General features: G+C 61.9%; 1 protein-coding gene across 6 annotated transcripts in view; it reads left to right on the forward strand.

The window, feature by feature from the left end:
* The window catches only part of DMBT1 (deleted in malignant brain tumors 1), a 33,716-nt gene extending 24,327 nt beyond the window's left edge, over window positions 1-9,389 (forward strand). For 5 of the 6 annotated variants that reach the window (XM_070432025.1, XM_070432028.1, XM_070432029.1 and 2 more), the window contains 10 exons: window positions 133-192; window positions 882-1,211; window positions 1,578-1,604; window positions 2,688-2,717; window positions 3,178-3,328; window positions 4,108-4,316; window positions 5,220-5,404; window positions 5,793-6,187; window positions 6,818-7,091; window positions 8,848-9,389. In XM_070432025.1, the coding sequence (XP_070288126.1) occupies window positions 133-192; window positions 882-1,211; window positions 1,578-1,604; window positions 2,688-2,717; window positions 3,178-3,328; window positions 4,108-4,316; window positions 5,220-5,404; window positions 5,793-6,187; window positions 6,818-7,070 (1,640 nt within the window). In that variant the 3' untranslated portion in view covers window positions 7,071-7,091; window positions 8,848-9,389. The remainder of the gene's footprint in view (window positions 1-132; window positions 193-881; window positions 1,212-1,577; window positions 1,605-2,687; window positions 2,718-3,177; window positions 3,329-4,107; window positions 4,317-5,219; window positions 5,405-5,792; window positions 6,188-6,817; window positions 7,092-8,847) is intronic. The other variant, XM_070432027.1, reaches the window with a different exon arrangement.
* Window positions 9,390-21,649: the final 12,260 nt, after the last annotated feature.

A 21,649-nucleotide genomic window follows, 5' to 3' on the forward strand; every position in this document is an offset into this window, starting at 1 on the left:
CGGGGGCTTGTGTACAGGCAGGGAGCACGTGCAAGAGGCACATGGGAAAGTCACGCTGACCGACCCACCCTTTTGGGAAGGACTCCTTTCCTGAGGCCTCACCACGGCTTTTCTCTATATTGTCCCTTCCAGATGTATGGACAACTCCTTCCACAACTCCATCCATACCTATCTCTCTTCAAACAACAGCAGGTACTGGACCCTTCCCCCTCCCAGGGCCCCTCTCTGAATCTTAATCACGCCTGGAATGGACGTGACAGGAAGAGGCTCCACATTGGTCACCCTCATCCTTGTCCCTTAGTGGGGTGGGGCCAGAGCAGGGTCTCTGACCAGGTCCTTGTCTGACATGGTTGTTTAGTGACTTGTCTCCAGAGGCTTGTTTGGAGGCTCAACCAGGACCTTCCCCTGTTGTTCAGGGTCAGCCCTGGAGGCCCCCTGGGACCTGCTGAGAGCCCTGTGCAGGCTCAGCCTCAGGGGGTTGAGTCTCTGTCTTCTCATGTCTGACAGGTGTGGTCCCATCCCCTCCAAGGGCTTTGCCTCAAGTCAGGCAGGACCATGGAGAAGAAATATGTGGCCCAAGAGGCCATGGCCTTGGCCTGTCCCCAGAGCCTTGAATCTGCACCCTGGGTGGCCCTGGTGGATGCTGGGTGCAGTCCAGCTAACCGCATGGCAATCCTGGGGCTCCCTACCTAGGAGCACCCTTAGACCTGGCTAGACAGGACGTCCCGATCCTTTCCCTGTGATGGAGATGAACCCCTGGGGTGTCCAAAGCTGACCGCCTGCCCATGGGTGTGGCCATCAGGGAGGCCCTGAGTCTAGAACCTACCTCGGGCCTGGAGCTCAGCACAGACATGGAGGAGTGTCCTTGTGCTGTCGTCTAGGGTTCCAGAACGACTCGGGTTTGGCCCTGAGGCTGGTGAACGGCAGTGACTCATGTCAGGGCCGAGTGGAGGTCCTCTACCGAGGCTCCTGGGGCACCGTGTGTGACGACGGGTGGGACACCAACGATGCCAACGTGGTGTGCAGGCAGCTGGGCTGTGGCCAGGTCAGGGCGGCCCCAGGAAATGCCCGGTTCGGACAGGGCTCAGGCCCGATCGTGCTGGACGACGTGGGCTGCTCAGGGCACGAGTCCTACCTGTGGAACTGCCCGCACAGGGGCTGGAACTCGCACAACTGTGGGCACCACGAGGATGCCAGCGTCATCTGCTCAGGTGTGTCCCGTCTCCGGGCCTCCCTGTTAGTGTGGCACCCTGGTTTCAGGGCTCCTCTCACCTCAGCCCAGCAGGAGACGGGCAGTTTCAGCTTCAAGCTCACATCGCCAGCAGCTGCTGGGTTCCTGGAAGTTTGAGGGTTCCTGTCACATGGCCCCAGCCTGGCCCTCAGATAAACCCCAACACCTTTTTTGGAGAAGAGCCCCTATACTTACTAGGCAGCTCCCATGGGCCGCTCCCAGGAGCAATTCTGAGGCCACGGGGGGGGGGGGGGGGCACACAGGAGCCCCTCTGTCCACATCCTGAGGGTCTCCTTCCCACACACCCTGGGCCCAGGACTGACCCCGATGCTTCTCTTTCTCGCAGCTCCGCCCGTCGTCGTGACCACCCCAGGTGAGTGCCCTGGCCCAGGCTTCCGGTGGAGCCCCTGCTCTGTGTTTGCAGGAAGAGAAGGGCGGGCTCCTGGGTAGCTTTTCTCTCTGATGAACCTGGTTTCCATAGTGATGTGCTGAGGGCACAGGACACTGCTGTCCTTGGGCTCAGCCTGGGAGCCCCTCTGAGCCCTGCCCCTGCCGCCTCCGGGGCTCACGGAGAGGCTGTGGTGGGAGAGGATGGTCCTGGCATTTCAGGTGCAAATAACCATCCAGGTCAACCCGTGGCGAAAGGTGACCATTGTAGAAACATGGCCGAGTAGAACCCCTACAGATGCTCGTCTGGTAACGAGTTCCTTCACCTGAGTGCACAAGCCCCGACTGTTCTCTGTGTCCCGATGGAAACACTCGGTGCCAATTATGGTTGTAGTGCTCCCAGGGGCTCCCTGGCCATGGACTGTGACCTGGATGGTCAAGGCTCTGACAAGTCCTGCAAGAAGGACAAGACTTGACTCTCTTCTGTCACACTCTGGGCCACGGACTTTCAATCTCTCCAGGAACATCCTCAGACTCTTCATCTTCTTCCCAGGCTGGTGGCACCCATCACCTACCGCCCCTCGCTCTTCCGCCTCACGCACAAGGCGGCGGGCTTATGGGTCCCGATGAGCCTGTGCATGGCGGAGGTGCCCGCAAGTGCGCCGCCCCTCTCCACCTGCACACACACCCTCCCCAGCCCACCCCTTGCACCCTCACCCGCCTGCGTGCACACAGCCAGCATCCTGCTCGCGCACACTCACTCCCCACATTGCCCCTGCCAGCTGGATAGCTTCTGGTTTGTGTGTGTGTGTGTGTGTGTGTGTGTGTGTGTGCGTTTGTATTTAAATTCTTTATTGTTGAAAGTATTACACGTGTCTCCGTTCCCCCCATTGACCTCTCCCCGGCCGCTCCCACCTCCTTCAGGCTGGGAGCTCCGGAGGGCGCGGCCCGTGGCCAGCGTCTCCCTGTGGCCCCGGGTGGCACATGGCTGGCACAGAGCGAGCATGCAGTCAGTGGCTGAGCCAAGGATGGCAGGAAACTGACCATGATCTCTCCTCTCTGTCCCCAGAGCCTCCCTTCACCAGCACCAGGCCAGCTGGTAAGCCCTGCACTCCCTGCCCTCGGTGACCGTCAGTGACGCTGGGAGAGATGGCGGGAATGGCAAGGCGGTGGCTTCCCTGCGTGTCCTCAGCCTCAGGGACAGGCCACGCTGGGGCCACCGCCCGTAGGGTTTCTTCCTTGGGAATTGTTCACAAATCCCCCTCTCATTCCCAGCCAGCCTTGTTCAGTGATTAGTGTCGAACTATGAACCAGGAGGTCAGGGTTCGATTCCCGGTCAGGGCACAGGCCTGGCTTGTGGGCTCGATCCCCAGTGGGGGGCGTGCAGGAGGCAGCCGGTCCATGATTCTCTCTCATCATGGATGTTTCTATCTCTCACTCCCTCTTCCTTTTTCTCAAAATTAATACAAATGGATTTAAAAATAATAAATAAGTAAAACTCCCTGCCCGGGTGGTGCGCCCTGTGCTCTGGGTGACCAGCATCTCCTCTGTCCCGGCAGCTGCAGGGGCCTGTGGGGGCTTCCTGTCCCGGCCCTCGGGGCGCTTCTCCAGCCCGTCCTACCCCGGGAGCTACCCCAACAACGCCCGCTGCGTGTGGGACATCGAGGTGCAGAACAACCACCGCGTGACCGTCGTCTTCAGAGACGTGCAGTGAGTGGGTGCGGGCTGCCGCGGGGCCTCGGGGGGACCTCGGGGACGTGGGGGAAAGAGGGACCGGAGCAGGCGCCCTGGGAGAGAGGCTGCCCATTGGCATTCTGCCCGTGGGCGCGGTTTTCAACCCAGCACAGGGGCAGCCAGCAGTGGGGCCAGCACAGGGCCTTGGCTTCCGGTCTGTGTGGTCCCTACTGCCCAGTGTGGCCACAGGACGTCACTGGCCTTTCCCAGCCTCAGTCCAAAGGGAGGGATGAGCCGGCCGGCGTGGCTCAGGGATGGAGTGTCCACCTATGACCCAGGAGGTCAGGGCTGGAGTCCCGGTCAGGGCACAGGCCCGGTTCTGGGCTCCATCCCCAATAGGGGGCGTGCCGGAGGCAGCCGATCCATGATTCTCATCATTGGTGTGTGTCTCTCTCTCCCCCTTTCTTTCCTCTCTGAAATCAATAAAATATATTTTTAAAAAATAGAGGGATAAGCCCTGGCCTGGTTTGCTCAGTGGGTAGAGTGTCAGCCCTCAGACTGAAGGGTCGCAGGTTCGATTCCCGGTCAAGGGCAGGTACCTGACTTGCAGGCTCGGTCCCTGGCCCCAGTCGGGGTGCGTGTGGAAGGCAACCTATCTCTGTCTCTGTCACATCGCTGTCTCTCTCTCTCTGTGTCCCCCCCCCCCCCCCTCACTCTCTCTAAAAATCGATGGGAAAAAGCCCTCAGGGGAGGATAACAAAACCACAGCACAGCCTTTAGTTAAGTGGAGCCCACACCCTGTGCCGTGTCCGCAGGCTGGAGAGCAACTGTAACTACGACTACATCCAGGTGTTCGACGGCCCCGCCCTCAGCTCCCCGCTCATCGCCCGGGTCTGCCACGGCTCCCGGGACTCCTTCACGTCGTCCTCCAACTTCATGTCCATCCGCTTCGTCAGCGACGGCAGCGTCACCCGCAGCGGGTTCCAGGCCGATTACTACTCCCGTCCCTCCAACCACAGCACCAGTAAGTCCCAGGCTCTCGGGGCGGGGTGCCTGCCCCCCGGCACCCGCAGTGGCGGGACAGCAGACCAGAGCCGCCGGCAGGTCCGCGTTCCGGATCTGCCGCCGATGGGACCAGTGGATGCCATGCCCAGGGCGGAAGTGGCCCTGGCGGGAGGCCTGTGACCATCAGAGTGAGGGGCACCGTGACTGTGTCCTGAGACCTGGCACCTGTGGCTGCCGCCTGGAGGCCCCTGGTCGCTGAGCCAGGCCCAGCAGAGGTTGGTGGCCAGGAGTGGAGCTGTGCAGGGGACGGACAGACAGACGGAGGACGGACTGTGGCCGGCGGGCAGGTGCTGTCCCAGCCCTTTTTCCGCAGGACTCTCAGCCCTGCCGGCTCCACAGCCCAGGGACCCTATTTCACCGGGTCCCCACGATGCCACCCGAGCGTCACTTTACTCTGGGGCTCACGGTGACCTGGCAGGACAGCTCCTCCTTCCGCATCCGGCCTCCATTTCTTTTGTTTGTTTCTGTTGTCCTCCTCTGAGGACACTTTCCCCTGATTTTTAGAGAGAGTGGACGGGAGGGGGAGAGACAGAGAGAGAGAAACATCCATGTGTGAGAGGCACATCGACTGGTTGTCTCCGTGCGGCCGGGGATCAAGCCTGCCACTGAGGAACTTGCCCTTGACTAGATTCGAACCCGTAACTCTCAGTCCATAGGCTGACGCTCTACCCCCTGGGCCACACCGGCCAGGACCTGCCTCCACTTCTCCATCGGTGTGCGTAGGGCACCTGCGGGGGGATGTATGAAAATACCCTAATGTGGACCACCTTTGTCAGCCCCTCGATCGTGTGCACGGGGCAGGGGTGGGGGAGCCCCCGGTGGGTTTGGGGCGCACACTGACCCGGCCGCCCTCGGCCCCCAGAGCTGCTCTGCCTGCCAGACCGGATGCAGGCCAACGTGAGCCGGAGCTACCTGCAGTCCCTAGGCTACTCGGCCAGCGACCTGGTCATCCCCCACTGGCAGGATGTGCAGCAGTGTCAGGCCCAGGTCACGGCGAGCCAGGTGACCTTCACCATCCCCTACGCGGGCTGCGGCACCACCCAGCAGGTGAGCGGCCTTCCCGCGCCCTCCCCGATCCCGCTTCCTCCTGCCGACGTCGCAGCGTGTCCTGGATCCTGGGGCGCAGGGGACGGATTGTGTCTGTCGAAGCAGAATGTCATTGGGGTGAAGGCATCCGTGTCCCTCCCACTTCCAACCACAGGGAGGCGGCGGCAGGCAGTCTTCCCACCGTCCAGGCGGAGGGCGCCTGGCAGGCTGCCCAGCACGTCCATCCATCCCAGCCACAGCGCCGCCAGGGCTTCGTGGGGCCTGAAGCCACGCCGGCTGGGCCTGGGAGGGTTGTGAAGCGCGTTGAGTCACTTCTGACTCTAACAAGACCAGCAGCGAGATCCCCTCGCAGGGCCGTGGGCCTGACGCCCTCTCCCGCCCCCTCCAGCTGGATAATGACACCATCACCTACTCCAACACCCTCCAAGCAGCCATCCCCGTGGCGAACGGCCTCATCCAGAGGCGGCCGAGCCTGCACCTCCACGTGAGCTGCCGGATGCTGCGGGACACCTGGGTGGACCTTATGTACGTGGCCAACGACAACGCCGACGTCCAGGAAGTGCAGTACGGCAACTTCGCCGTCAACATGTCCTTCTACACTTCGTCCTCGTTCGCATACCCCGTGACCATGCACCCCTACTACGTGCGCTTGAACCAGGACCTGTATGTTCAGGCCGAGATCCGCCGCACCGCCGCCTCCATGGCCCTGTTCGTGGACACCTGCGTGGCGTCGCCGTCCTCCGAGGACGTGCCCTCTGTGGCCTACGACCTCATCCGGAGCGGGTAAGCGTGTCCCACCAGCGAGCCAAGGCCTTGGGTCCTGGGAGCTCAGCTGAGCCCGTCAGGGTGCCCCTCTGGTTAACGCCCAGGGAGGGGGCGCCTGACGCGCAGAATGGCTGCCCTGTGGCCCCCAAGCCTGTCAATGGGATGAGGCCCAGTGAGGAGCTCCGGGCAAGCCCTGGCGTCAAGGACGTGGGTGTGGTGGGAAAGCTTTCGTTTGGGAGCAGATGGAGATGAGATGCCAGATGCCAGCTGCACCTACTGGGGGCAGTGGTTTCCTGAGCCCGTGTCTCCACCCACCAAGTGAGCAGGAGGACGCCCACATCAGGGGCTGTTGGGGGATGAGGGAGAGCGTAGGTGGGGTTTGGGCTGAGAGGATGCGCAGCGGGGAGGGCGGGTCCTCAGTGGGCGTGGCCAAGGGCGCCCAATGTCGCCCCAAATCAGCTGACAATGGACCTTCTCACCGTCCTGGTTCCAACCACGCTCCAGGGCAGATGTGCGGGCGGAGGGGGGCGGGCAGGAAGGGGGGGTTGAGGGGGTGCGGCAGGGGGCATGGGTCCCACGCCCAGTGGATCTCGGTCAGGGCGGCCGAGGCCCTGAGCCTGATGGCGTCGCTCTGCTCTCTCCTTGCAGGTGCGTGAGGGACGACACCTACCAGGCCCTCCCCGCGCCGGCACCCGGCCTCGCCCGCTTCAAGTTCCGCTCCTTCCACTTCCTGCACCGCCTCCCCGCCGTGTACCTGCACTGCAAGGTGCTCGTGTGCAGGGCCCACGACCCCGCCTCCCGCTGCCGTGGTGGCTGCCAGCCCAGGCGCAAGCGAGACCTGGGCTCCTACCAGGAGAAGGTGGACGTGGTGCTGGGCCCCATCCGGCTGCAGGCGCCGTAGCCCGGGAGAGGAGGAGCCTGGGTAGGTGGTCGCCCTGGACCCGCCGCCCCCTCCACCCGCTGGGCTCACCTGTGATCCGGGGAGGCGGGAGGTCGTGGACGTTTCTCTGGGGGTCAGGCTGCACCGTGAGGTGGGCATGGACTGCGTATCGGGCCGCCGGGTGGTGCAGACTGCAACTAGCCCTTCGGCCGCCTTCCTCACAGGGCCCCCGGTCTACGAGGGACGCATGTGGGGTCTGGCCTAAGCTGTGGGCTGGGGTGGGAGGGACCCCTCATTCTGTCAAGGGCCATTTGGAAGTTTTTTAAAATATACATTTTTATTGATTTCAAGAGGAAGGGAGAGGGAGAGAGAGAAACATCACTGATGAGAGAGAATCATTGACCGGCTGCCTCCTGCACGCCCCACACTGAGGATCGAGCCTGCAACCTGAGCATGTGCCCTTGACTGGAATCGAACCCGGGACCGTTCAGTGAAGGCTGATGCTCTATCCACTGAGCCAACCTAGGGCCCATTTGGGTCTTGATGGCGTCATCCGAGGGCCGTACGCATTGATCTACTGAAGATGCGCGGCTCCATCTGGTCAAACCTCACGTGAACTAACCCTGAGGCCCGGCAGGGCCAGAGCCAGGGATTCTCGGGCCTCACGAGGCCTGCAGGCGGGGCGTCCCCCAGCCCCGGGCTAGAGGGTCCGGACCTGGGAGGCAGACACACCTGACCTCTCACCTCTGGGTTCTCACCTCCCCGGGCCTCACGCCTCGTCTGTCAGACACAACTGCTCGCCCCCGTCAGGACTGTGAGGGGTTGTGGTGGCTTTTGTTAGTATCATTGTCGTCACCAATATTAACACATCAATGACCACATGGTCACTCCTGTCCGCCTTAACCCCCCGCAGTCCCCGGGGAAAGAAGTGGGGTCCAGGCGGGGCCTCGAGGGCGGGTGTGGGGAGCGTAGCTGTCAGCGGCCTGTGTCCCCTCGGGCGCAGGTCACACACCTCTGGCCGCTCTCTCTCCTGGTGTCCGCGCTCAGGCTGTCCCCAGGTGCGGCCCATTCTAGGCTCTGTCCTTCCTCATCCATTCATTCCACGCCCACCTCCTGGAGGCCTCCCGGGTGCCAAGAGTCAGAGAACTAAACGCAGATCAATCCCGGCCGGCGTGGCTCAGGGGTTGAGTGCGGACCTGTGAACCAGGAGGTCAGGGTTCGATTCCCGGTCAGGGCACAGGTCTGGATTGCAGGCTTGGTCCGCAGTGGGGAGCGAACAGGAGGCAGCCGATCCATGATTCTGTCTCATCATTGATGTTTCTATCTCCCTCTCCCTCTCCCTTCCTCTCTGAAACCAATAAAAAAATATTTTTAAAAAATAATGAAAAGAAAAAGAAAAACAGATTGAAGCCCCCCCTCCCCCTGGAAACCTTACCCTGAGGCCAGAGAGCACAGGGCAGGACACCCCCAGGGCAGCAGGGCAGGGGGTGCGTGTCTGAGGCCAACGGGGACCCTGCTTGCTCCTCTCCCCGCCCCTCTTCCCACGGGCGCCGCAGTCGCTGGGGCCCGGGTTCCCCTGGCCTGGGTCCCATGTACCCATTTCCCCACTGGGCTGAAATGTTCCCGCTCCCCCACCCCGTCCACTGGGAGCCTCCAGCCACAGTGAACCTCACAACCCTCCCCTGGTCCCGGGGCCCATAGGACACAGCGACGCTCCCGCCCGCCCTCAGCCTCCCTCCCGACTGGCCTCAGTTTCCCCCTTGGCACTCCCCGCTCTCACTCCTCTTCCTCCCACCAGACAAGCAGCTCTGAGGGCATCGCCTGCCCTGGGACCACCGCCCCACCTGTGTCCTGTGTCCGCCGGCTCGTCCTGACCGACCTCCTCTGCGTCCCCACCCGCGGCCACAGCCGGAGCCACCACAGCGCTGCCACCTCGGGGGGTCACACGGGAGCACCCCCCCTCCCTGTGGCCTCTGCCGCTGCAGTGTGACCTCGGAATGCACAGGGCGGGGCTCCCACCCTAGGGCCCTGGACCCGAGGGGACAGGAAGCAAAGGGTGCCCGAGCCTCGTGCCCACAGACTGTGCCCGCTCTGCCAGGCACCGGGCGGGGGCTGGGGTGGGGGAGGGAAGTCAGGGGCCGGTTTTCCTAACACCGGGCTGGGCACCGGGACTGAGGGTCAGGCAGGCGCGTGGCCGGGACCCTCAGGGCAGCCGTGAGCCACACCTCCCGTCGTGAGCCTTCCCCGGGGGCCGCCCTCCTGGCTTTAGAACCTGCTGCTCAGGCTGCAGCTGCCCTGCCAGGTCGTGGACGAGCTGAATAAAGAGCATTTTCACAGCAAGTGTTGGTCTGGTCATGTGGGGACTCCCCTGCGCCCGGGATCCCTGCAGATGGAGCGAAGGAGGGGGAGGGGGAGGGGGTCCCGGGCTTCCAGAACCTTCTGTGCGATGGAGACTGTGCTGGTGGGTGCCGGTTCTCCCCAAAGCAGGAAATGGGGAGAGAAAGGCCAGCGTGCGGGCGCCACCATCATTCCTGGAGTCGGGACCAGGCACGGAACAGACTGGCACCTGGATGTGTGGGGGAGGGGGGAGAAGAAGAGATAAACCAAAGAACTCAGGCCTATAGGCAGAGCCATGGCACGGCCATCGGGGGAGGGGGGCTGGGGAGAGGGGGAGGGGGCTGGGAGACATCTGTAAGACTATCAACAATAAAAATCCATTTATACATGGGGGCAAAAACCCAAAAGACAAAATTTCAAAATAAAAAGCAATCAGATGCCGAGAGAGGAGAGCAGCCGCCCTGTCACCCCACACGTTGTCCACGAGGGGTCTCCCCGCCTCCAAGGAGCAGCCATGGGGAGCCTGGGAATTGCTGAGTGGCCGGACCCCATGGGGATGGAGGCTCCCCTCTGAGCGTAAACGTGCCAACATCACAGCCACACGGGCGCCTCTGCCCAGCCAGGGCTCTGTCTCCTCTGGGTCTCAGGTCATCTCCAGCCTGGGGCTGGGGGTCTGGGGGGCTTGGGGTCTGGGGGCTGAAGGGCTGGGGAGCATGGGCTGGGGGTGGGGGGCTCGGGGGCTCCGGGGCCGGGGGTCTGGGGGGCTGGGGGCTGGGGGGCTCGGGGGCTTGGGGCTGGGGGGCTGGGGGCTGGGGGGCTGGAGGGCTGGGGGACTGGGGGCTGGGGGCTGGGGGGCTGGGGTGCTGGGGGCCACGGGGACGCCCCCTCCTTGGCCCTGCGGGCCTGGGGTGCGGGCTCGGCCGGCCTGCACGTGGCTCCAGGGAGGAACGGACAGACAGGTGGCCCCAGGACCTGGGAGGAAATGAGGCCCCGTGCGCTGTCCACAAAGGCAGTGCTTCTGCCCAGACGGGAGAGAAGCCAGCCCGGGGCTGTGGGGTGAGGGAGGGCAGGACCCCGTTTCCCATCCTGCCCTGGGAATGCGCACATCCCCCCTCCTCCCCTCCCCCCCAGCCCCTGAGCCCAAGGAGCCCCGAGCAGCAGGCGCCAGCAGGAGCCCCCAGCTTCCTCTGAAGCTGACTCAGGCGCCCAGCTTCGCCTGCGTCCTCCCCGCAAGGGCAGGTGGGGTTCTGTGATTTCAGGGGAGAAGGGGCCCCTCTGGGCGGAGGCGGCCCGGCTCCAGGCTCTGAGCTAGTGGTCACCGGGACCCTGACCCGCCTCCCTGTGTCCACCCCCTTGGCAGGTGACTGCCATTTCTCCCACGAAGACATGACGTCCACGTGGCCGGGCCGCTCAGTTGGTTGGAGCGTCACCTGATACACCAGGGTTTCCGGTCCCTCCTGTCAGCGCTCATGCATGAATTAACCAACCAGAGCATTAATGGGTGGAGCAATGGGTCCATGTTCCTCTCTCTTTCTCTCCCTCTCCCTCCCTCTCCCTTCCTCTCTGAAATCAATAAAAATATTTTTAAAAAATAGAAACAGAGAGAGGGAGCTGAGGCCCATTGGCCTCCCTTGCCCCGGGACTGGCCTTGGTCGTGTTCTCACTGCCAGGCTGTGGCACCGTGGTGCGTGCCAGTTCAGTCTTGACTTCAGGGCACCTTGCGAACTTCCATTTACTCTCTGGGATCCGACCACGGCCTGTGAACACACCTGCCAGCCTGCTGGAGGGCCACCTGGCCCCGGCACTCCCATCAGCCCCAGCTGATCGCTGTCAACCCATAAGGAGCTGACTGCAGCCCCCGGGCGCCCAGCAGAAACCAGAGGACCGCCCGGAGGAGCCCAGCCCAGGTTGCTGACCCCATACCCCCTCCCTGCATATCCCCCTCCCCCTCCCCCTCCTTTAGGAGCATGGATTAGGTCAGTGATGGTGAACCTTTTGAGATCAGCGTGTCAGCATTTTGAAAAACCCTAACTTAACTCTGGTGCCGTGTCACATATAGAAATGTTTTGATATTTGCAACCATAGCAAAACAAAGACTTATATTTTTGATATTTATTTTATATATTTAAATGCCATTTAACAAAGAAAAATCAACCAAAAAAAATGAGTTCGCGTGTCATAGGTTTTCCATCACTGGTTAGGAGCTAGATGGACTCGAGTTCGACTGTGCTGCCGGCATGTTGCTGGCTGAGTGGCCTTTCCCACCTGTAACGTGGGGATAATCACAGCACCCCCCCCCCCGCCCCGGCTGCCGGGGGAAGGAACGGGTCAATACGGGCACCTGGTGAGCAATAAAGACCCAGCGTCGCCGACGGTACACGAAGGTCCTGCAGCCTCAGCCCCCTGGTTAGACGGGGACCACAGCGATGTCCCCTCGCCTGGCGTCGGAGGGTTAACCGTGACGGCGCGGCCACCAGGCCAACAGCGCGGGGCCATGAGCCTGCCCCTGTGCTGGGCTCTGAGGACAGTCCAGCGGCGGCAGCTGCCGGAGCCGCCAGGTGGCAGAGGGCCGACGGCCGTTCCGTTCAGATCCGCAGAGGTGGGTGCCGGGTTTATCCTCTTTGACGCGTGAAGTAAGCGACGCCACAAGCACGCATCTTGCTCCGCCACAGGCTCCTGCGTGGGGCGCACCCCCACCCCCAGGAGGTCTGAGCCGTGGGCGTGGCGCTCTGGGGGCCCGGGGTGCTGGGCCCATGTGGGCAAGTGCCACTGTGGCCAGGGCCCTCCTGAGGTTGTGCGGGGGGGAGGGGGGGGGGAGGGGGACGGATGGGGGAAGGGGCCGGCCCAGGGTCCAGGCTCCTGTGACGTGTGACAGGTGAGGCAGACGCGTGGCACCAGGTGGCCTGTGCAGGAGGGCAGGTAGGCTCCACTGTGGCCGCAGGGTGGTCAGCGGGCAGGACTGCCCGGGGCCCTGGGGAGCAGGCTGGGGGACCCCACTCCGCCATTTGGGTGGTGTGGTTGACAGGCAGGCTGAAGTGAGGGCCCCCTCCTTCCCCACAGCGTCTCCCCTCCACGTGGCGTCTCCCCTCCACCTGGCGTCTCGCCCTCAGCCGCTGGCATCTGAGAGGACGGTCGGGGTGCGGGCTCGGAGAGCGATGCCTGTTTTGAAACAAGTGTTGTTGGTCCTGGCTGGTGTGGTTCAGTGGATAGAGCGTTGGCCCCTGGACTGAAGCGTCCCGGGTTTGATTCCCGGTTAAGGGCACGTCCCTCGGTGCAGGTCTGACCCCGGCCCTGGTTGGGGCGTGTGCAGGAGGCAGCCAATCCATGCGTGTCTCTCACATCGATGTTCCTCTCTCTGTGTCTCTCTAAAATCAGTGGGAAGCGTCCTCGGGGAGGACGAACAGGACAAACCAAAGGGAAGAAGCAGGTGCTGCTGGTTGTGTCTGAGGCCCCTGTTGTGTGTCACAGCGAGTCCTGCCAGGCGGGCGGCCAGGTCGTAGAATCGCATGTTGCAGGCCACACCGGAAGGCCCGGCTGGGCCTGGTTCTGTGGGAGCTGGGCCGCCAGCCCCCTCTGCCCCGTGTCTGGCCCAGCTGGGCCGGCTCCCGGCGGTCCGTGCCGGCTCCCACTCGGACGCGGCCCCGGGGCTCCCATCCCGTGGGTGGGGCGGGCCTTCCTGCCGCCGGGCAGCTGCTGTGTCAGAACCTTTAGAGGCGATGGCCTCAGTGTCCTGCCTGCCAAGGACCAGCAGAGAGCAAGGGCAGGGAGCCCTGCGAATGCAGGTGGCGTCACAAGAAGAGCCGTTCAGATTCTTTTCTTAAAAGTATTTCTTTACTGATGTCAGAGAGGAAGGGAGAGGGAGGGAGAAACATCAATGAGAGAATCCTGGACCGGCTGCCTCCTGCACGCCTACCCTGGGGGTCGAGCCTGCACCCGGGCTGTGCCCTGACCGGGAGCAAACCGTGACCTCCTGGCTCCTGGGTGGTAGCCCAACCCCTGAGCCCCGCTGGGCGGGCGGGAAATCTGTTCTTGAGTCACAGGCCCGGATGCTGCGTGGTGGGCTCAGGGGCTCTGTGCAGCCCTCCAGGGACCCACCTCGGGGGGTGGGGCAGTCCCTGTCCTGGTGACAACCCCTCAGGCCCCAACAGGATCCAGGCGCTGCCTCTCCTCATCGATCAGGCGCCACCTCCCTCCGGGGCTCACAGGGCGCCTTCGCCCTTTGCAGGCTCCTCCAGTCCAGGTGCACCTGCCGGCTCAGGGTCTCCTCCCTCGGGGGTGCACCTCCCCTCGCCCCCTGCCCCCCACACCTGTGCCCCACGAAGCTGGGCTGAGCCCTCCCCTCTGGGTCATTCCTAACCTCCTCCCCACCCCGGGGCCTGGCTGGGCTGGGGGAGCAGAGCTCCCAGGAACCCTGTGGCCAGGAGGAGGCAGAGGCGTGGCCACTAGGGGGTGAGCGGACCTCAGAGGGAACGCCAAGCAGGTGTCAGGGGACCTGGATGTGAGAGGACAGACAGGGGAGAGCTGAGAGCCGGCGAGGGGCAGCTTCCTCCGCCTCCACCGCGGGCAGGAGGACCCCCGCCAGGAGAGGGGCCTGGCCACGCCTCCCCGAGGCCCCTTCCCCTAGGGCCTCGGGGCCCTTCTCTTACTCGCCAACCTCCTCACTCTGTGCTGGTCTGTGCTTGTTCCTGTTGCTGAAATGTCAGCCCAGGAGAGCGGGGGCTTCTGTGCAGACTGTCCAGCGCCCGTTACCACGGGGGTCGGGGGTCAGGGGCTGGGGTGGGGGGGAGGGGGGGAGTGTGTTGCAGGAAGTGGCCGTTGGGAAATGAATGGACCGTGGGCGGCTGTCGGGACATCTGCAGCAGCCTCGGGCCTCAGAAGTGGCCACCCACCCACCCACCCGAGGGAAGCAGCCTGCGGCCCGGCTTCCTGCACTTTGACCTGTGGGGAGATTCTAGGGCCCCCGGGCGGGAGCCCCACTGAGGACAGGAGCCCATTGGGTCTCTAAGCGGGTGCCCGTGGCCGCGCTGCTGATCCTGTCCACTGGTCAGTCCTCGTCGCTGCCAGGGTCCCCCTTTCCTCCCCCATTCCCTCCCCCATTCCCTCTCCCATTCCCTCCCCCCTTTCCCTGACAATAAGGAGGCGCGGTGCCCTGGGTGCTGGGCCACCGTGTGGCTGGACCTGCTGCGCGTTTGCTAACAACACGGGACACACAACACAGGACACACAACACAGGACACACAACACGGGACACACAACACGGGACACCCGGCCTGGGGTCCCTTTGCTATGATTCCTGACCCCACAGGCCACCCTGAGCGGAGCCCAGACCTGCGTGCTGGGCCCTCGTCCCCCAGCAGGGAATTCCGGGACCCTCCCCCGCAAGCCCCCGACTCTCTTGCCACCAGCTGCTTTCTCCGGCTCAAGGGGAGTCACTCGTTCAGGGACACGGAGCGAGCGCCTCGGGCCTGGGCCTCCGGAGCCTTGAGATGTGAGTCCGAGACGGGCCAGGCGCCCCTCCGGGTGGCAGCTCTGGCTCCACGTTAAAGTGGCCCCGTTTGAGTCTGTTTACAGCCCTTTGGGGCTGGACTTGGGGGGCCTTTGGGATAAAAAGGGGCGCCCAACTCTGGAGAATCCTGATCTCAGAGGAGGAGGAGGAGGCTGAGCTGCCAAGTCCAAGAGGAGGAGAGGAGCTGGCCTTTCCGAGGTGCACCCGAGGGAGGGGGTGTCAGGCCCAGGGCAGCCGAGGGAGGGGACGGGGTGTGGAGGGGACGGGAGCCGCTGAGGAGACTTCAGGGCTGTGCTCGGCCGAGAGGAGCCAACAGAGGCGGCCAGGCCCCGTGAGCCCAGGGCGCCCAGTGGGCGGAGGAAGCGGGGCTTACGGAATCGGGGGGCTGTGCTGAGGCCCTGGAGGTGGCGTGGGAGTGGGGGGGCTTTATATTTACACCTGGAGACCTGGGCGACGGTCCAGCTGGAGGTGGCGCACAGGCCCTGACACCTGGTTCCTCAGCCCTGGGAGGGGCCCCCCCTGCTCTCCAGTCCCTCCCAGCTCCCGTGTCCCCTCCCAGCTCCCATGTCCCCCTCTCAGCTCCCGTGTCCTCTCTCAGCTCCCGTGTCCCCTCCCAGCTCCCGTGGCCCCTCCCAGCTCCCATGTCCCCTCCCAGCTCCCGTTTCCCCTCCCAGCTCCCGTGTCCCCTCCCAGCTCCCATGTCCCTCTCTGAACTCCCATGTCCCCTCCCAGCTCCCATGTCCCCTCCCAGCTCCCGTGTCCCCTCCCAGCTCCCGTGTCCCTCTCTGAACTCCCATGTCCCCTCCCAGCTCCCATGTCTCCTCCCAGCTCCCGTGTTCCCTCTGAGCTCCCGTGTCCCCCTCTCAGCTCCCGTGTCCCCCCCTAGCTCCCGTGTCCCCTTCTGAGGTCCCGTGTCCCCCTCTCAGCTCCCATGTCCCCTCCCAGCTCCCATGTCCCCTCCCAGCTCCCATGTCCCCTCCCAGCTCCCATGTCCCCCTCCCAGCTCCCATGTCCCCTCCCAGCTCCCGTGTCCCCTCCCAGCTCCCGTGTCCCCTCCCAGCTCCTGTGTCCCCTCTGAGCTCCCATGTCCCCTTCGAGCTCCTGTGTCCCCTCCCAGCTCCCGTGTCCCCTCCCAGCTCCCGTGTCCCCTCCAAGGCGCATCCAAGGACCCTGGGCGTCCATCCGGGACTTTCTGCTTTTTTATAAAATATATATTTTTTGATGTCAGAGAGGAAGGGAGAGGGAGAGGGAGAGAGAGAAACATCAATGATGAAAGAGAATCATGGACCAGCTGCCTCCTGCAGGCACCACACTGGGTATCGAGCCCACAACCCAGGCCTGTGTCCTGACCAGGAATTGAAACTTGACCTCCTGGTTCCTAAGTTGACGCCCAATCACTGAGCCACTCTGGCTGGCCTTGACTTCAGTCTTTAAGACCTTTTTGTAAAGGGTAACCCAAAATTCACGCAAGATTTGAATTTTGGGTGAGCATTAACAACAACAACAACAAAAAATAAAAGCCTAATTTTACTTGGTTTATTGAATCAGATTCTAATATCTGTTGCCCTTTGATTTCAATCCCTTCAATTTGATCAGCATGACCAAGTACCAATTATGGCCCAGGAGCAGGGACAAGGAAGACCAATGAAGACCACAGCTTTGCGTATGTGCCAGCAAAGCCGTGGAGGCTATTTACCTGATGTGCTATTCCACACATAACCCTAGACTGTATACTTTATGAATCAATAAAAAAATGTACAATTTTTAACTATAAACCTGTGTTTTCTATCAAAATTACTTCTGGCGTGAATCTTGGGACACCCTTTACTTCCGCCCCGCAGACCTGGCCGTCTCTTCCCCCTGCAGCGCCCTCTGTCCTCGGGGACACAACCTCCAAAATCTTTGTGTCTGTAGAGGTTCCAGCTCCAAATCTCACACACAAGTGATGAGCAGTAATTAGGAAGCTACGAGGGTCCCCATCATACAAAGGAAAAATACGATCCTACAGCCCGGCCGGCGTGGCTCAGTGCCTGAGCATCAACCTATGAACCAGGAGGTCAGGGTTCAATTCCCGGTCGGGGCACAGGCCCGGGTTGCGGGCTCCATCCCCTGTGGGGGGTGTGCAGGAGGCAGCCGATCCATGATTCTCTCTCACCATTGATGTTTCTCTCTCTTTCCCTCTCCCTTCCTCTCTGAAATCAATAAAAATATATTTTTAAAAATATATATGATCCCACAAAGAAAATCAGATCACTTTAGAAACTTTTATGAATGAAACTAGAAATCGGGGTCCTCTGATTCGTAAATGAACAACAGTAAAAACAGACATTTCTTTCAATAATTTAGCCCTGAATGAGGGAGAAGGAGAAGTGGAGGCAGCGGAGGCCGAGGGGGCAGGAGGGCGTGTTGGTAAAAGGCTGGAGGGAGGGGGCGGGGGTGCCGGTGGAGGCCCAGGGCGCGAGGTTCGGGAACAGGAGGGGCCTGGGAAACTGCTCTAATCAGACGTGTCTCCCTGGCTTCCAGCTGCTTATCCTGCCTTTGAATTCCTAACTGAGCAAACGGGGCACCTTCCCAAGGTCACATCACCTTTATCTCTGGCCCTCGCCCTGGAAAGACCGTGGAGGAGGGGCTGGAACTGTTAGCCTCACCCCAGGTGTCCCTCCACCAGGTGTGGCTCAGCCCAGGCATCGCCATGGGGAGGGGATGGCCCTGAACCCAGGCAGGGCAGCGACCTGCCTCGACCACCAGCCTCAGAATTGCCTGAGCGCCTGGCAGGGCTCCCAACCCTCCCAGACCCCCTGATTCTGTGACCTAAGATTTGAGAACATCTGCGACTTTTCTATTTATTGCAACAGAAGTTGCTCAAAACATGAACAGTCTTAGCGGCTCCATGAGCTGAATGAGCAGGAAGTGTGGGTCCTTAGAACACGGGGTTGGACCAACGGCTTCTCAAGATTTTCAGATTTCTGTGGAGGACAGAACGGTCTGGGTAAACGGTAGCTCATAATTGCCCCCTATTAACAATTATCAGGGGCAGCAGCGGGCGGTTTATGGCGTCTCCAGCAAACACTGGCTTCGCTAAGTGGAAATTTATTATCCCACCCGTTCCACATGTCTCAGCGGGTCGGGGAGCCCCTGATAGTGCGGGCGTGGCCCCAGGAGCGGCTGGTGGACTTTGTCTGGGAGACTTTTGGGAATCAGAGTCACCCCTAACAGAGCCACTGGTGAGGGCGGTTTCCCGCCATCCACGCATTAGGTCAGTGGTCGGCAAACTGCGGCTCGTGAGCCACATGCGGCTCTTTGGCCCCTTGAGTGTGGCTCTTCCTAAGCCTTAGGAGTACCCTAATTATGTTAATAACAATGTACTTACCTATATAGTTTAAGTTTAAAAAATTTGGCTCTCAAAAGAAATTTCAATCGTTGCACTGTTGATATTTGGCCCTGTTGGCTAATGAGTTTGCAGACCACTGCGTTAGGGTGATTGATGGCCGTGGAGAATGAGCACTAACCTCCTGGTGACCCCTCGGGGCGGTCGGTTCCCGGCACAGCCGGGGCCGCAGGAAATCCCGTAAGAGGTTCGCCAGGTGAAGACCACAGGGTGATGTGCCAGGGGCTGGGACGGGCCTCAGGCTCATTTCCTACAAAGGCAACCGGCTCCGTCAGCGGGTGCGGGCGGCTCCCGGGAGGTGGGGTTCGAGGAGCACCCCCTCCCCCGGCTTGTGGCTGCAGGTGCGAGCTGCTCACGTAAGGTCGGCATGTAGCTTGACCTCCCGAGAGCGCAGAGCCCTGCAGAGTGGGGCCCGATCGGGAATGACACTAGACGTTCACGGTTATGACCACGTTGACTGCGCCTCTCGGAAGACCAAGCGTGTAAAACGTAACGGGAGAGCGCACGCGCGTCCAGCGAAGGGTTTGCAGCAGGAGCTGGGGGCTCTGGGGCGAGGAGGGCAGCGCTCCTACTCAGCTCATGGTGGCTCCGGCCTCCTCTCAGGGGGACTGGTGTGGGCAGGACAAGGGCCCGTCCTCCCCACCAGGGAGCTCCTGTTCTCACAGAGAGATTAACAGCCTGTCGCAGGGACAGAGCCGCCAGCCCTTTGCATGTCACTAAGCCCTTTGCAGACCCAGCCCTTGCTCACCCGCATTCCCTGTGAACTGCTCGTCTGGCATAACCCTTTTGCCTGCTCCCCATGTGATCTCTGTCCTTCTCCCCAATATAAGCAGTGGATAATGCGGGGGGGGGCAGAGCGGATTTTTGTTGGTGACCCCCTGCTCCCTGTGCTGCCGGCAGGACTGGAATAAATGCTCATGTAGGATTCAACCCTGTCTGCTTGGTTGACTCCGGTGGTGACAGGCGGCCCGGACCCCTTGGTTTGACTTCCTGAAGCTGTGCTCTCATCTGTGAAGTGGGGATAAGGAGAAGGAAGACGAGGCTGTGGTGTTGGCTGCGGGCCTTGGAGCTCTGGCTGCTGTTCTGTCAAACACTAGACTTTTCTAAAGTGGGTGCCATCAGACACTTACGAGATCTGGGGACCTCACCCCCCAAAACATCAAGGACCTCCCACAGCCTCTGTGAGGCCCCCCAGGACCAGGGAGTCCCCCAGGGAGTCCCCCACCGGGCCCAGCGCGGGCAGCCCGTGTACTGGAGTGATTTCACGTTTGCATCTTAAATACAAATATTTATACGAATATAACTCAAAACATGACATTCTAGCTCTAAAACATGATGGGTGCGGCTCAGTGATTAAGCGTCAACCTATGAACCAGGAGGTCTGTTATGCCCAGATTTCAAGACCCCCCACAGAACCACCAGGGAGTGCCGAGTCCGATGCAAAAGCATAGAGTCTTTTATTCGAGCCCTGGCTTGGTCCCCCTCTGCCTCCATTACTGGATGCGAGAGTGAGCCCTGAGTCCCAAGAGAACAAAGAATTTATAGGGCTTGGGGAGGGGGGTGGAGGCACTTGGTCAATTCCGGTTGGTTGAGTGAGGGCCGGGGGCTAGTTTCCTTTGCTTTCCCATTGGCTGAGATAAGGGCAGGCTGAGTAACTGATGCATTCTGTAGCTTTCCTGGGAGAGGAGTTAGGGACACAGATATCAGTTCCATTCTGTCCCTTCAGGTCACAGTTGGATTCCTGGTCAGGGCACGTGCCCAGGTTATGGGTTCGGTCCCCAGTGTGGGCCGTGCAGGAGGCAGCCGATCCATGACTCTCTCATCATTGATGTGTGTCTCTCTCTTCCTCTTTGAATTCAGTAAAAATATATTTAAAGAAAATAAAGCAGTGCTGTGTCGTGTAATAAAGATTTGACCTGCCCTAGCCGGTTTGGCTCAGTGGATCGAGGTTGGGCCTGCGGACCGAAGGGTCCCAGGTTCTATTCCAGTCAAGGGCACAGGCCCAGATTATGGGCTCCATCCCCAGTAGGGGCGTGCAGGAGGCAGCCGGTCCATGGTTCTCGCTCATCATTGTTGTTTCTATCCCTCTCTCCCTCTCCCTTCCTCTCTGACATCAATAAAAATCTATTTAAAAAGAAGGTGTGAACCTCTAAGTATGTAGGCACTGCCAGGCGCCATCTCACAGACCCCATCTGCCATCGATCCGCCCTCATCTGTGCCAGAAGGAGGGTGTGGAGGTCCGGATTGCACCATCCTGTCCGTCATCGGCTCTCTGAGGTCTCGGTGCGTCCCCCGAGGTCTGTCCCGAGGTCTCAGAGGCGGGGCCCCCTGTGTTCTGGTGGCAGTGACTTTCCATCGCCCAGTGGATTCCTTGGTGAGGGGTCGCCTTATTCCTCCCCTGGCTGCCCAGCCTGTGGGCGTGGCTGCGCCTCATGTCCCAGTCTACACGTGGCCCTTCTCCCGCTGCTGCCTGTCCTTAGGGAACTCGGGGTCTCTCGCCTCCGTCCTCCTCCGAACGCCACGGGGGCTCTCCATGTCGCGCAGAACGAGACACGGAGGCCTCCCTGAGCCAAGACCCCTGCTCGCACCCCATGCAGCCTCTGCACTTGCTCTTCCCAGGAACCTGCGGGGCAGCCAGGTGTGCGTGCCAGCTCGGTGTGTGGTGTGGGCTGGGTGTGCGGTGGTGGGAGGGTGGGTGTGTAGGCTGGGTGTGTGGTGGTGGCTGCGTGTGGGGTGCCAGCTGGGTGTGGGGCGTCAGGGTAGAGGCTGTGGTCACCGAGGTCACAGGGAGGATGCTGGGGGTGGGGCACAAACAATTTGAACCCAGCCGGGAGCTCGAGAAGACGGGGGAGTGGGTGCCCATGCAGTGCCCGCGGCCGAGAGGACAGGCTCCTGGGGATGACGGCAAGGACTGAGTGAGCCTCCTCTGCCCTCAGGGGAAGGTGGGGCCCTCCCAGGCCCGGCGCTTTCCGCAGGAGGAACGGAGCGGCGCTGGCGGGCGTCCAGTGGGGCCCCCGCAGGCCCAGCTCGCTGTCTCAGGAGTGACCGGGGGGGGGGGTGGGGGGGTGAAGGGCACAGCCGCTGCCCGGCCTCGGGTCAGAGCGGCTCCTCCAGGGCGGGCTCTCCTGGCGGGGCCTCCCCCCTGGCTGGACCCCCTGCTGCTCATCTCTGAGCTGCGCAGAGGCACCTGCAAAGCTGCGGGAAAGCCATCCCCCCAGCGCCACCCATTTCCACCGCTGAAGTGGTCAGTCAGGTGTCTTCTGGGGAATGCATGTGCACACACACGCACACACACACACACTCATGCACGCACAGGCATAGTACATGCATGTACATGTATGCACGCACAAACCCATGCACTCTAGGCAC

This window comes from Myotis yumanensis, unplaced genomic scaffold (assembly GCF_028538775.1).
Source record: "Myotis yumanensis isolate MYYU_CA2020_CCGP unplaced genomic scaffold, mMyoYum1.0.hap1 SCAF_13, whole genome shotgun sequence".
NCBI lineage: Eukaryota > Metazoa > Chordata > Mammalia > Chiroptera > Vespertilionidae > Myotis > Myotis yumanensis.